The 15,187-nt window shown below is 46.4% G+C and overlaps 1 protein-coding gene across 6 annotated transcripts in view; it reads left to right on the top strand.

The window, feature by feature from the left end:
- The window catches only part of GALK2 (galactokinase 2), a 1,491,044-nt gene that overhangs the window by 720,053 nt on the left and 755,804 nt on the right, over nucleotides 1-15,187 (top strand). For all 6 annotated transcript variants that reach the window (XR_013609829.1, XM_078684791.1, XM_078684790.1 and 3 more), the window contains one exon: nucleotides 2,126-2,224. Coding sequence is in view for 5 of the 6 variants with exons in the window: in XM_078684791.1 (XP_078540917.1) it covers nucleotides 2,126-2,224 (99 nt within the window). In the remaining variant the exon portion in view is untranslated. The remainder of the gene's footprint in view (nucleotides 1-2,125; nucleotides 2,225-15,187) is intronic.

Raw genomic sequence — 15,187 nt, 5'->3', positions numbered from 1 at the left:
AGGTAAAGTGCATAGTGTTGTAAAGACAGAAAAATCTAATTCAGTAAAAAATAGGAGAAGGAGGGCAAAACAAAACGTTTGGGGGTGACCCTGCAGAGAGGACCAGGTCCAACAATTGCCAATGTTTTTAGAGGATTATTCTGATCAGATTGGATTCCACATTGTATGTCATGATCAGTGTAATTTTATTTTTTATTTGTTTAGACTCTTTTGAGCCGATTTGTTTCTTAACCCTAATCCGTTCTTTTCACTTGTATATTCAAAGGATTTGTCAATAATAAATTCAGGTTGTCCACGTTGCCTGAATATTTCTGCAGCTATTTTGATGTTTTTTGCAACAAAGTTGTCGGTTTAGCTTGATTCTTAAAAATAATATGTGGTATGCTTGATATTGGTTTATGGTAATGCATACCAGTGTGCCCATCCTCACGTTGGGGCTGTCATATCATAATGAAGCAGGCGGGAAGATTGCACCAGTATTCACCATTGTTTTATTTTATTATTTTGCCAATGCGTTTCTGTATTGGCAAACAAAGATGGGGATTACACGGTTAAATGGCAAAACCTATTGGCTTTGCCAAAGCTGGTTTTCTTTTTTTTTCTTCCCTTCCTTATCTTTTCTCTCTGTCCCTTATTGCTTCCTACATATCCTCTTTATAACATAGTTCTCTAAATGGATGATGAGTTAACCTTGAGCAGTACTCCCAGCCCTCAGCTTCCCTATTCTGCAGTTAATTCCTGAATTTATTATAAAAACTTGTGTGTTTTGATGGCACATTATTCGACGACTCGTGTCCTCTCTGACTTTTGTGGCCCTCAGCTTTTTTGATCTTGATGGAAGCTCAGGGGCTAGCATTCCACGTGGCCTGTTTACTGGAGAAGATTAACATTCAGAGAATGGGTTTTTTCTACCAGAAGTGTAGATTCTGTAATTTTCAACCCCAATATGAGGCACCTATCAGTGTCGTGTAACTATCTGGATAGAAATGCCTGAATTTAGGGTGAGGAATGCTATTCGGGTGGTGGCATAATGAGTAAACGAAAATCCTTCACAGATCTGCAAACTTGACAACAAAATCGACCGTCTGAGGAAGGCGCGTGCCCTTGGAGGGGGCACCGCTTTATGTCCGAACTTCCCAAGAGGGCCTTCTGCCCATCCCCTGCCCTCAACCACTTCCTCCTTCCACCTAAAATAATGAGATGAAAAGGTTGTTGACGGTGCTGGGTATGTCTTGGCGAGTTTGCAGTGGTTTCCAGCTCGCCTTGCCTGCCACCGTGTGAATTTGGCTCCTCGCCGGGTGACGGGCGAGGGAAGGGAGCCGAAATCGTGTTGGCAGATCTACATTCACTGGCATAACACTCTTTGGCTTCATCATTAGTTTGAGTGAAATTTCAGCAGTCTGTCTAGCCCATGGTTTCCCAAACTAACTGAGATCTCATATTGGACACCACGTTTTGGACGGCTGCTAACCTGCTTTCCGTTGTGTTTTTTACAGTTCCAAAAGCAGGTGGTAGATAACATTCATATAATATGGCTAGTGGCTTTGCACAAATGTGTGTTGTCTGAAATGTTGTCTGAAAACGTGTGAAATATTAATGAGGCTTTCACCTGAGTTTTATTATCCAAAAAAGACGATAATGTTATTGGCTCTGTGCTTTTTGAATTGCTCGTTGAATGTCCAGATCTGAATTGCTCGTTGAATGTCCAGACCTGTGAGTTACTGAAGCTTTCCAGAACATGGAAGACAGATACACTGCAGGCAGGTAGTCGCCAGATTTTGGGTCAAAGTTCCAGATCGTCAGCCAGGCATACCTTGACTAAAACAGCCAGAACATTGTCATGATGAATTAGATCATTTTCACTCTGTGAAAACAAAACAATGGGAACAAAATGTTAGCCAAATCTGATATAATTATGACATTGATTTAAAAAGAATGCACGCATGTTGTATGAATTTCCAAAAAGCGCTTTCTCTGGCTTCCAAAACGTACTCCAGTGGACTGGAATGTGTAGGAAAACATGACCTTAATGGTCCATCTTCATAAATCTCCTCCTTTCAACGCCTGATGACCTTCTGGGAGGGCCTGCTGTCTCATCTTATATTTTTACTACTTATTTTTCTAGGTGGAGCTCGCAGAAACTTGTGCCAAGAGTGAGCGCTATATTGGCACAGAAGGAGGCGGCATGGACCAGTCAATATCTTTTCTTGCAGAGGAAGGCACTGTGAGTGGCTTTATATTCTAAAAACGAGAACATCAGTTTTATTCATATCCTGTCTTATGTTCATCAATTGCATTTTGCTCTTAAATCAAAATATTGTAAAAGTGACATTACTTTCCTAGATTCATTTTGGTTACATAAAAAATGTGCTGCAACCTTCTCTCTTTTATTTGCTGAATGTTGTCATTCCCTTTAAAGAGCTTGGGTGCTTACACTGCTATTTCTGCTCAACACGAACAATGTTAATCGAATAGACATACAGTCACTATGTTATGTTAAATTTATTTTATGAGTGAACATATGCAAAAAAAACTCTTCGTTGTTTAGGTTCAAAACTTCATAATTTAGACGTATGGAGATTAAAAACAGAAGGTAATCTATTTGAAAAATGATTGATTAGGTAGCAAAGCTTTTAACACTTTCTGAAATGTGTAAGGTAAGCGTGAGAGCTTAATTCTAGGGTCCTAGAATTCCAAATCTTCGACATGGCTTCAGAAAAAGCTGTATTATCCCTTCATATCTTTCACCGTGATGACCCTGTGCCTTCAATCACAATCCTTTTCCACACATAAAAGTCCCTCCCTCACTCCATACTTCCTTTTTTTGTGCTCCTTGCAATCCTATGGGGAGGCACGGTGCGCTTGCTCCAGCAGCTCTGTTCCCTGCCGTTTAGTGCCAGGGGGGTTGGGGAGGTCGCACAGAGTGGTTTGTCTTGGCCCTTCCTTCTCAGCTGGATGTTCCCGGTGTAGCATGTTCAATGCTGTCCTCGCCTTTATGCCTTGCCACCTTTTGTGTTCAAGGGGCCAGTGTGCAGGTGAGTGTGGAGAAGGGGTTCTCTGTCTGCGGTGCGGCTTTTTTTGCTGTGGTATTCTTGAGGCCAGGCTGGGGGTCTGCGGTGTTTGCCGTTGGCTGGCTTGGGGGCGTGTTGTGGTGTGCGGGGACTCTGTGTCTCTTCGGCTGCTGCCTTAGGCCATGTACGAACATGCCTGTGGGGTCAGTAGGCTGCGTGGGTCTTTAACCGGCGTTCTTTGACTGTGGTAACCCTGAGGTATGTCTAACGCTTCAGTGAGTGTTGGGGTGTCTGCTTGTGTGGAAGCGACTTTTGGTCTGCCTTGTTTTGCCCTTTTCCTCACCGGAAGTGGAAGTCCGCTGTGCTAACCTCTTGCCCACTGGGGTAGGGGGTGTTTTTGGTTGCCTGGTTGCCTGGGACTCCTTGGCGTTCTGCGGCTGGTGGTCATGCTGCTTTCCTGTAGTGTCTTTTTCCTTGTAGTTCGTCCTGGCTGCTTGTAGTTTGCCAGATGGTGACATTACTAGTGTGCATTGTTATGTTATCCGCCATTTATAATGCGCACGGATACTCGGAAATGTCCCGGCGCGAGAACCTGTTCAGAGGGGAGCGGAGATGATGGAAGTTGCGGCAAGAACCAGTCAAAATGCACTAGTGTTCATTTTGACATTACTTACGTGCATTTTGGCCGTGAGGTGCTTACATGTGTGCACTTTGATGTCATTGTGTGCATGAATCATGGACTGTGATGTATTTACGAGTGTGCATTAAGAAGAAGTTACGAGTGTGCAATTGGCCACTGCTTACTTTGCGGTATGCATACTGTACAGTGGTGACTTTACGGGTTCTACCCAGGCCCGGCTCCAGGATTTTTTTTGGGGGTGGGCCAAAGGTGTATTTGGGTGGGCCACTGGCTGCCCAATATGTTGCTTCTTGTGGTAGCATACAAGCCCTAGATTACATCATATCTACTTGCAAACAGTCACCATGATACAACAGATCGATTCTGTGTGTATACAGAGCATGTGGAGAGTTATTTGAAAGTAAGAGCAATGTCGGGACTGAAGTGCAAACCCTCAAATTACAACAGGTTAGGCATCAAAACGAGTACTTCCAGGCCCAATTAGCCACTTTTCTACCATCCCTCTCCTGTGCACCTTATCTCACAGATGACCTTGGGTCCCAGCCCTATATCAGCCACCATCCAGCACCACTTTCATTATTCCTGTTAAAAACATCAGTAAAATCACCTTCAAACTTAAAATATTGAATATGACAGTAACTATAATTAGCACACACTTTAATATGTTCCACAGTTGCCCTAATGACCTGACTGCTAACTAAATAAAAACAGAAAGGCCATAACAGGGCCGCTAGTGCGAAAGTCTTTTTTGTCGACTCACCAACGACCTCTTTTTCCGCAGATACCATTACTACCACCCTCAACAGTGCCTTTCATCTCTCCGTAGCCACTCTGTCATATGCATTTCATTTGTTGTATAGCGCTACTCATATCTGGGTGTAGGGTGTCACAATACTTTACATCACACACACATTATACAGAGACACAAATCATACAAGTATGTAAATCAGTCTATAGGGAATGCCAGATAAGCCAATGAGGATTACAAGGTGTAGGAATCACATGTCATCCATACTGATGGACAGTATATTTTAAGAGGGTTTGGCTGCGGAAGCACAAACTCAGGATGTAAAGCATACACCAGTGGTTGGGGTTTGGTTTTACTAATAAAAATGTAAATCGGCCCAAAGTATCTTTAACAACATTAAAATAATGAGACTGGGGAAGTTCTAACTACATAGTAACATAAAAAAGTGAAGATCTGACTATACCATTCATGTTTGTAGGCAGCTCTTTGAAGACAGGTCCTATTTCACTGTCCTTTGTTAGGATTGTAACTTCTGAACTGCAAGTAACACAAGAATCTCTGTGACAAAGGCAGTAACCCCCTGAGCTATTCACATAAAACACAGCTTCTCTGCATTTCAAAACTACCAACATACAAAGGATTGCTCTGCAGCAATCCTCACCAGTTATCTGGACATTTTTATTGTTGTCTTGCATACATGGCCATGATAATATTAAAAACAATTTACATGAAGCATACACAAAGTATGTGCCTTGCTGGGCCTGTGCAGTTTAAAAAATAAAAGCAAATAGTAACACATTTTGTTACTTACTCAGTTAGTCAAACTTTGTGTCACAGCCTGATCTGATATGCAGCTGCATGGGTCAGGAAAGGTGAATAGGAATAAACAAACTTCTTTTTTCTTCCTACCATGACAAACACACGCGTATAGACTACTGGCTGGCAAGTTCCTCTTTGCTGCGACGCGTCAGTGCTTGCACTGTTCTGGCACGCACTCTCTCAGACCACTCTCCGCTTCTGCTGGAGTTGGAGTGCCCCGTTCACATGGCGCTTCCCCCCCCTTTTTCGCTTCTAGACACACAGTTCCGAGAGGAGCTCGCGGAAGAGATAGATGTCTTTTTTGAGGCTAACATAGGGTCTGTAGACAATTTCCAATAAATCTGGGAGGCCTTCAAAGTATACATTAGGGGCATAGCTATGTCCAAGCACTCGAGCGTCCTTAAATCCATCCGGCAACGACTGTCATTGTTAGAATAGAAACTAACTATGCTGGAGGAACGACAAACGAACACCGCGGACCCAGCGATAGCTGAGGAAATCAAAGCACTTATAACCGAATACAACGAGGAAGCGGACAGAGAGGTACAACACATGGGCAAATATGCCACCGCACGAATGTACGGAGAGGGAGACCGACCTAGCTCACTCTTAGCTAGAATACTTGGAGGCAGCAGGGGGAGGTCCCACATTTCGGAGTTAAAGACGACAGATGTAGAAGTAATTACAGACGAGAGGGAGATAGCTACAGAGTTCAGGAACTATTATATTGACTTGTACTCCTCCAGGGGCGGAGACCTATCGGATGAAATCTCAGACTATCTAGAACACATTTCGCTGCCCATGCTTACTAACGCGCATCGGGAGTTCCTCATGCAGCCCATAGAGAAAGATGAGATAGTGCAGGCCCTGTCGGGTATGCGCTCTGGCAGTGCTCCAGGAGCTGATGGGCTCACAGTGGGATTTTACAAAGCATTCCAGGAGAAGCTAATCCCGCACTTGTCCACACTGTTCGACGACATCTGCGTGGAAGGAAGCATGCCACGATCAATGAGAGAAGCGCTAATAGTCACAATACTTAAACCTGACAAGGCTCCCAATGAGTGCAGCTCCTACAGGCCACTTTCTTTATTAAATGTTGATGCTAAGCCATATGCGAAGGTATTAGCAACTCGCCTCCCACTATTGGCTCCCGAACTGGTCACACCGGAGCAGGCGGGTTTCATCCCGGAGAGAAATTTGACCTATAATATACGAACCGTACTAGGTACTATGTAACACATCAGGCACGACACTAAGGCCATTGCGGTCTTTTTCGACATGGAGAAGGCCTTCGACTCCGTCGAGTGGCCATTCTTAAGCAGAGTATTGCGGCGCATGGGACTAGGCGAACCGTTTCTCCAAATGCTAGGTGCTCTATATCACAAACCAACGGCCAGGCTCCGATTGGGAGATCTGGTGACGGACTCGCTCCCTATTAGCAGGGGTACTAGGCAGGGCTGCCCATTGTCTCCCCTGTTATACGCGCTGGTGGCAGAGCCTCTTGCCTGCGTGCTCCGGGAATACCATGGGAATGAAGGAGTCAACTTCCCAACATATCAGATAGTTGTGTCTACATTTGCAGATGACACCCTGCTGTATGTTCGTGAACCAGAAAATAATTTGTCATCAATGTTGAGAGAAGTGGTATGTTTTGGTGCTCTATCGGGTCTTAGAGTCAACTGGACGAAATTAGTGGCTTTTCCCCTCACCCCAGTGACCTATAGGTTTGATATGGAATACCCACTGCAGTGGTCCACAGACCCGGTTCGATACTTAGGAGTCAAGCTACACACTGATTCGGAAATATTACTACGTGAGCACTACGGGGTGGCGTATGGGAGACTGGAGGACGATGTAGAAACGTGGTGCAAGCTCCCACTCTCCTTGCTAGGCCGTATAGCCATCATGAAAATGGTGGTCCTCCCCAGATTCCTCTTCTTGTTTAGCGCCATTCCAATGGTTCTCTCCAAAACCTTCTTCAAAACCATGACACAACTTATGATTAAGCTAGCCTGTGAGCAAACAACCCAGAGTGAATTGGACTCTGCTTACGCTGCCATGCGACATGGGCGGTCTGGGTGCTCCTGATCTAGAGCTATACTACAGAGTGGCACAGGCATCACATCTTCACACGTGGATCCACGGAGATGCTTGGATCCCCCATCTCCGCATGGAAAGGCTATTTGCGGACCCTCTCCCACTCCCCGCCACGGTCTTCAGACCTGTAGATCGAAGAACGGGAGTCTTGGACTCCATTGCAGCTACCAATCATGCATGTTACTCTCTCCTGCAGGCCCGTAAAGTCCACATTTTTTAAAGTCCACATTTGTAAAGCGCACCATCACCCGTGAGGGTCTCTAGGCGCTGGGGGCCGTCGGGAAGATTAAGCGAGCTATTGCCCAGAGTCACATGGTGCTGGGCTAACCTGCCGCCGGAGCCGGGGATCGAACCCTGATCCCCAGATTCCAGCGTCAGTCGCCCTGGCCGCTGCGCCACACCTCTCCCTTACCGTAGGGGCGCGCTATTATACTCTCCTAGTATGCCCATTGAATGGGCCTTGTGGATAGCGCCGGTGAGAGAAAAAGGCGTGGTGCAAGCATTAAACAAACTGCAAATCAAGACGGCGGGAGACTTATTCGCGGATGGGACAGTGAAAACAAGCGAGCAAATAGTAATGGAGGGAGGTGAGGCTCCCCTGCTATGCCGTTTCCAATACCGTAGGGTACGTAGTGCATTAACAGACCTGTTAGGTCCTGACATGGCGGAACCCCCGGAGATCCCGGAACTCACATGTGTGATCAAAGCGGAGACCCCCAAGAAGTTGATCACTAAGTTGTACAAACTTGCTCTGGAGCACAAAAGGCCTCTATTCACTAAAGCGAGAACGGCATGGCAAACTGACCTGCAAGTTGAAATCAATGATGACACTAAGAAGGTGTCGCTGAATGGTCGGCATAGGTTGGTGTATTTTAAGTTTCTACAGACGGTTTATTACACCCCGGAGCGCCTACACAGGTATGGCCTGAGACAATCTGCTGAATGTGAACGATGCCATGAGCCGGTCGCAGATTTTATGCACCTAGCGTAGTATTGTCCAGGGGTACTGCAATATTGGGATGGTATCTTCACAACCATGAACACGATCCTAGACCTTCAGCTAACTCTAGATCCGGCGCTTGCACTGCTAGGTTATTCCAGAGACTTGCCGGTAGCGGTTAGACGACTCACCGATATGGGTATGTTAATGGCCAGGAGAGTAGTGGCAATGTGCTGGATGAGGGGGCCACTACCAACGACCAAAAGATGGGCTAATGACATGCTGTATTGTTGTACACAATCTGAGCTTTATAGTGACCTTCTCCCTCCCACGTCCCGACCCAAGAACGTCTGGGGCCTGTATCTGACGTACTTTAGGGCTGGGGATGGGGGCGATGCTGCGGGTATAGCCCAGAGCAAGGTGAGACAGACTCCTGATGTACTTACACACACTGCGGACACACAACACACCAATGCTACGGGGTGACACACTTGACACGACACATGGGAGCAACACGCAGATAGAGGGTGGCGGTTTTGCTGTTACTCGGAGAGGCAGACTAAGACCCATAGGTCCTGACCACAGTTAAGAGAAATGAGTTGTTTTGTGCTGCACTGTCCGGCTCGGTCGAGCTGCAGCCATAAGTGAGAATGCTACTTGATTACCCAGCCAGCACATGGATGTCTGGGGCACTTGGACTCTAATCCTATATGATAAGTCCACAGGGAGGGGGCGGATGAGCGCAGGGTGGTTGGGGGTGGAGGGGATAGTTAATATATGCTACATGCCTTGCTCTGGACGGGAACACTACATGAATACAACCGCACCTAGTGGGGATAGACATATACTCACTGGGGGGACACTCCGGTGTGACACAAGATTAGCAGAAGGAGAGGGATGCTCCATTACATTTTCAATGGCCGCAGAGACTTGATTTCCAACAGAACAGTTTGCTGACGGGCCCCAGGGTTGTCGGCTGAATGGCTGTGTCATGCTACTGTAAAGTTTCTTGTTTCGGATTCGAGATACTTTTCCCGCTGGCCCCCAGGGTTGTAGGCTACAGGGTGTGTATATTCATTGAAAGAGAGCAATAAAGGTTGTTTAAAACGGAAAAAAAAACTTATTTTCTCCATCGCAGAACAGAAAAGAAAATATCCACGTGTCAGGACTGTAGGCAAAAGTTACTCGGTGCCAAATAAATAATTTGTCCCCTTTGCCCCTATTGTTCCGGCACGACACTGCCCACCTTTCTGAAAGGAGTTGAGTGATTGAACATGGCTGTGAGAAAGAACCCAGGCCCAATCACGTAACTCCCAGAATAGGAAGGAAAATAACGTTGCCCCAGTATTGGAACTTTCATAGATTCCCATGCTTTTGTATCGTTCCCCGTCGTCGGAATGGGAGTCTCGGTAACACAAATAACATAGCAGTAGGTACTAAAGAGAAAGAAAAAGGCCTAGGCCTCATTCCCTTTTGTAGCATATCCGCCTCTTTTTGTAAAAGAGACCAAACTAAGCATCAGCCAATCAGAAGAGCTTCACCCCATAGAACCCTCCTGAAGGAACCTCAGAGCCTCAGATTTTCTACCACACGTTGTGCTTAGGGAGTCTCCTTTGAGCTCTGCTCAATCTCTACTCTTTTGAGGATTTTCTTCAGTTTTTTCTTCAGAATTGTTGTCTGTCGATTCCAGGATGTCTGATAAGGAGAAGAAGGCCCTTTTCAAGCCATGTTCCACCTGTGGCAAGAAAAGGTTATTTGTTGAGGACAGGCATAAAGATTGTATATATTGCCTGTACCCGGATCATAAGGCTGCGGACTGCAAGATCTGCCGCACCTTTTCTACCAAGACCCTCCAGCGACAGTGAGGAGTCTTCTTCAGCTTCATCTTCAAGAAGGTCAGTCAAAAGGGGTCGGGCTTCCCCTTCACCTTCTGTGGAGCGTAAAGTTAAGGCCTCAAATAAGACCCCCCGCGAGTCTGAGAGCCAGGGTCCAGTCGAATCTCCTCACCACGGTGTAAAGGAGAGGGAGGGACCATATACTGGGATGAAGACTGCTCCAGCCTTCAAAAAGCCATCTTCTCAGTGTTCTGAGAAGTCGTACAGGAGTTCCAAGTCGTCAACGACGCAGCAGAAGGCTCCGTCGACGAACGTGTCAAAGCCCAAGATTAAAGTGGTGCCGGCGACGGTACGGTCGGCGTCAACGAGATCGTCGATGGTGGTGACAGCGACGTCGACGAGGATGTCGACGGGAACTTCGACGAAGACAGCGACGATGAAGATTTCGCCGGCGGTGGTGACGACGACGGTGTCGTCGATGAGTGCTTCGACGATACTACATTAACGACGACGACGGCAGGAGTCGACGATGCCCATCTCGTCGTCGACAGTTCGTCTGTCGACGGTACCTATTCCATTGACGATGTCAACGACGGCAGGTTTACCTTTAACAGCTCCATCGTCGACGGGATCGTCGACGATACTGTCGTCGACGGAGAAAATTACTATTTCTATGAAAAGAATTACTCCAGACATGACGTCTCCAAGGAGGGTTACCCCCTTGCCTCCCGCTTTGTTGTTAGAGGAGGATGATGAAGATTCAGATGATGAAGATCAGGAATGGTTTGGGTATGCACACAGTCCATCCCACTGCTGGTGAAATGTCAGGAGACAGATTCGGAAGAAGAATATCTTCTCTACAACCGGGTTCACAAGCCAAGAGATGGTGTCTGTTCCAACTTCTCTCTTACAAGATCTCCATAACATGTTGCAGGATTACAAATCAAGGTGCTCTCAACCTACTGCCACTACTGCTAGTCAAGCCTTGCCTGCCCCTACGATCCCAGTGATGATCTCTCCAGAGTTGCCGACTCAGGTAATCTCTCTGCCACAAACACCGGCTCCACAGGTACCTTCAACGCCACTGGACATACAGGATGATTCCTCGGATGAGGATCAGAATCTCGATGGCAGGCCTAATCAGGGCTTAGAATGGGATGAGTACGTAATCCCGGACCCGGCGTCACCATGTCCAGACCCTGTGGACTCCTCTCCGGTGGATATCGGGGGATTACATAAGTTAATTGAAAGGGCATCTAGCAGATTCAAGCTGCCTATGCCGTCTGTTGCCACAGAGTGTTTTCTATATGACTTTAAGGAGCCATATGAGAAGGTGACTAGATCTATCCCTATTGTACAACATGTATGGGATGAAGGTCTGAAGGCTATGAAGAACCCGGCTACGGTGGTCCCTGTCCTACCGCACCTGGAAAAGAAATATAAGCCGACCGAGGATGGTCCGGCGACTTTGACTATGCCCCTAAAACCAGACTCTGTGATTTCGCAGGCTGCACAGAGGAAGTCCCGTAACCCGTCGGCTCCTTTGACTACTCCCCCTAATAAGGAAGGTAGGAGACTGGATAACGCTGGGAAAAGATTCTCTTCAATGGCTAGTCTTCTGGTGCGGGCAGCGAATGCCTTGGCGATACTGGGCAGATATGATTGTCAGTTATGGTGTGACATTTCGCCTTATTTAGATCAATTACCCCAGAAAGCGAAAGGTGCAGCGAAGAAGGTTCTACAGGAGGGGGAAAGCAACATCAATGGAGATAATCGATTGTGCCATGGACATCGCCACAATGGCTTTTCGCTCACTGGCTGGGGCAGCAGTTCTTCGTCGCCAGGGATGGCTCAGAGCGAATTGGTTCAGGCTGGAGATCCAAAATAAAATCTTGGATCTACCTTTCGATGGAGAGGCGTTGTTTGGAAAACATATAGATGATACTCTCCAAGATATTAAGAAGGATACAGAGACGGCTAGGTCTCTTGGTACACTTCAATACCGAAAGGCTCCGTTCAAGGGTGCCAGAGGCAAGAGTACCACATATAGAGGCTCATACCAGCAGCAGCGGTACTCGTCATATGGGTCAGCGTCTCAACAATACCGACAGCCCTATCATCAGAAACGAGGTCAAACCTCAACTTTCTCAAGATCAAATACTAGATGAAAACAGAATCGCCAGAGACGTGATGCGTCCAAGAGGCAATAGCGGTGTCCTGGCTCTTCCTGCTGTGCCCGCCTCCACAAGAACATCTGTAGGGGGCAGGGTATCTCAATACCTTCACAACTGGTCCAAGATAACATCAGACCGTTGGGTGCTAAACATCATATAAAAGGGCCATACTTTGGAATTCACACAAATCCCACCATCCAAGCCCCCTGCTGCCATTCTGTCAAAACATCTGCGTCTCCTGCAGCTCGAGGTTCATCAGATGCTCTTAAAGGGAGCTGTGAAGCTGGTCCCCTTATCACAAAGAGGGGAGGGTTTCTATTCCAGGTTCTTCCTGGTAAAGAAGACGCTGGAGAAATGGCGCCCTATTTTAGATCTCAGGGAGCTCAACACCTATCTTATTTCCCAATCCTTCCGGATGGTCTCGCTTCAAGACATATTGCGTCTCATCAATCCAGGGGATTTCATGGCCACGCTCGATCTCGAAGATGCGTATTTTCACATACCCATTCACCCAGCACACAGAAGGTTTCTACGGTTTACAGTAGCCAAGAGCCACTTTCAATTCAGGGTTTTACCCTTCGGACTTCGCTCAGCCCCAAGAATCTTCACCAAGGTGCTGCCGCCGGTGGCAGCTTTTCTGCGGAAAAATCACTTTCAGGTCTTCCCTTACCTGGACGACTGGTTGCTGAAGGCTCCGTCCAGGGAGGCTGCGAGGGAAGCAGTCAACGCATGTACAAACCTATTCTATAATTTGGGTCTTACTCTCAACAATGAGAAATCGTCTCTGATTCCGTCTAGGACAGCGCGCTTCTTGGGGGCTATCTTGGACTCAAATCTCAACAAGACTTTCCCATCCCTAGAAAGGCAGGAGAAACTGCGAGCCATGGCACTGCTCTTGAGTAAAAGAAGGTTTTTTTCAGTACGACGTTACAAATCCCTTCTGGGAGTGATCTCCTCATGCATCCCTCTGATTCCTCACTGCAGATTGCGGGTGCGACCTCTTCAGGAGCAGCTAGACAAACAGTGGAAGCAGATTCACGGTTCATTCGACGACAAGGTGACGATCACCTTAGCAATGGAAAGAGCGGCCTTGTGGTGGACACGACAGGAAAACCTTTCCTAAGGTCTATCCTTCGTAAGCAATCCGTCTCCTCAGGTGGTGACAACAGATGCGTCACTGGACGGCTGGGGTGCAGTACTTCAGGATCTTCATGTCAGAGGGCATTGGTCACCTCAGCACCGTCTTCTTCACATCAACCTCCTAGAACTCAGGGCTATCAGGCTGGCTCTTCAAGCATTTCTCCCTCGACTGCGAGGTTACATAAACAAGGAAGGGGGTACCAGATCTCTTCCGTTGTCTCAGGAAGCTCAGAAAATCTGGGAGTGAGCTATTCTTCACGGAATATTGCTGCAGGCGGAACTTCTACCAGGAGTCCTAAACGAAAATGCCAACAGACTCAGCAGGCTATCCTCAGTCACGAATGGGAACTAAACCAAAGGGTTCTGGACGAGATTTTCAAACAGTGGGGCAAACCCTCAATAGATCTATTTGCCACCCTGACCAACAAGAAATGCCGGTCTTATGCAAGCAGGCTTCACCATCGAGGGTCAATAGGGAATGCGCTTTCGATAGCTTGGTCAAGAGCATTTGTAAACGCCTTTCCTCCCATTCCAATGATCCCGAGGCTTCTCAGGAAGATCAAGGTGTAACCGTGCAAGATGATCTTGATAGCCCCTGCTTGGCCGAGACAGTTCTGGTTCACGGAACTCCATCTTCTGTCGCTCGTCCCCCCTCTATATAGTCCCTTTCCTCGGATGGCCAGGAACTTAATTTACGGGAGGCGAAAGAAAGATTTTAAGGAGTCGAGCACCTCATAGGAATCACGCCCTGTACAAACAGACAAGAAACAATTCCAATCTTGGACATACATTTTGAAAGTCCCTAGTAGTTGCAAAGGATTATTTTATTGCATCTCCAGAATAACTGACAACGCTAGAGACTAAATATTTGCCAGAAAGGCCATAACCCTTTACATTATTATTTGAAAATTGCCGCCCAGGACTAAGACAGGCCATCCCTGATCACAGCAACCTCAGAATATCACCATATAGAAGCTATATGTGAAGAACCCCCAGTTTTACTAGTATATATTTATTCGGTCCTGATGAAGGTGGTAAAATGCAATCTCCACTGAAACGTACGTAGGCCATCTACAAACTTCTGAGAACTCCACCAAGGAGGACCGCCAAAATAAGGATCAACAACAATATTAAAATAAATAGGATTGTTACCATGCAAAAATGATATAAATTGTTATATAGAGTCCTCACATCTCAGATGTTTGTTGTTTTAATAGCTTTGCACAGTACAAGAGTGTGTGTGTATGAGAAGAATGAATGGTGAGACAGTTTTGAATGAGTGGATTTTGTTCACATGGTTTAGGCTTTGACAAATGTTTCATGGGGGTATATGAATTTTTTGCACAAAAGTCTCTTTGAAACAATGAACTGTAATTTAATGTCCTTTCTTGTTAACAAAAAAGTATGAAAAAAACAAAAAAGATTTTTTGAATTTAGGAAAAATGAAATAATCACGAACTAACTTGATGAATAAACAGAATTCTAAAGTATACCCAATTGTTTGTAGATAATTTTGATATGTGTGCAGTATCTCTAATAAATTGATATGGAGTTATAGCCTTTGGACAAATGAGAGTGGTCAGTTTAGAGGTAATTTGGTATATTTAACTTGCTCTCCTTTCCCCCTCCTCTAGACCTTAAAGTACTTTGGGGGTACCTTAGCTTAAATTTATTTAGCTCGTCCCTCCTCTTCCTTTGCGTACGATTCCGGATCTTCTCACGATGTCCCACGGACAGATTTGGCATCCCGATTCAGATTCATTACACCTGACTGCATGGCTCC

Source organism: Lissotriton helveticus, chromosome 3_2, assembly GCF_964261635.1.
Source record: "Lissotriton helveticus chromosome 3_2, aLisHel1.1, whole genome shotgun sequence".
NCBI lineage: Eukaryota > Metazoa > Chordata > Amphibia > Caudata > Salamandridae > Lissotriton > Lissotriton helveticus.
The sequence above is the reverse complement of the archived record's forward strand: the minus strand, read 5'-3'. Positions and strand labels throughout refer to the sequence as shown.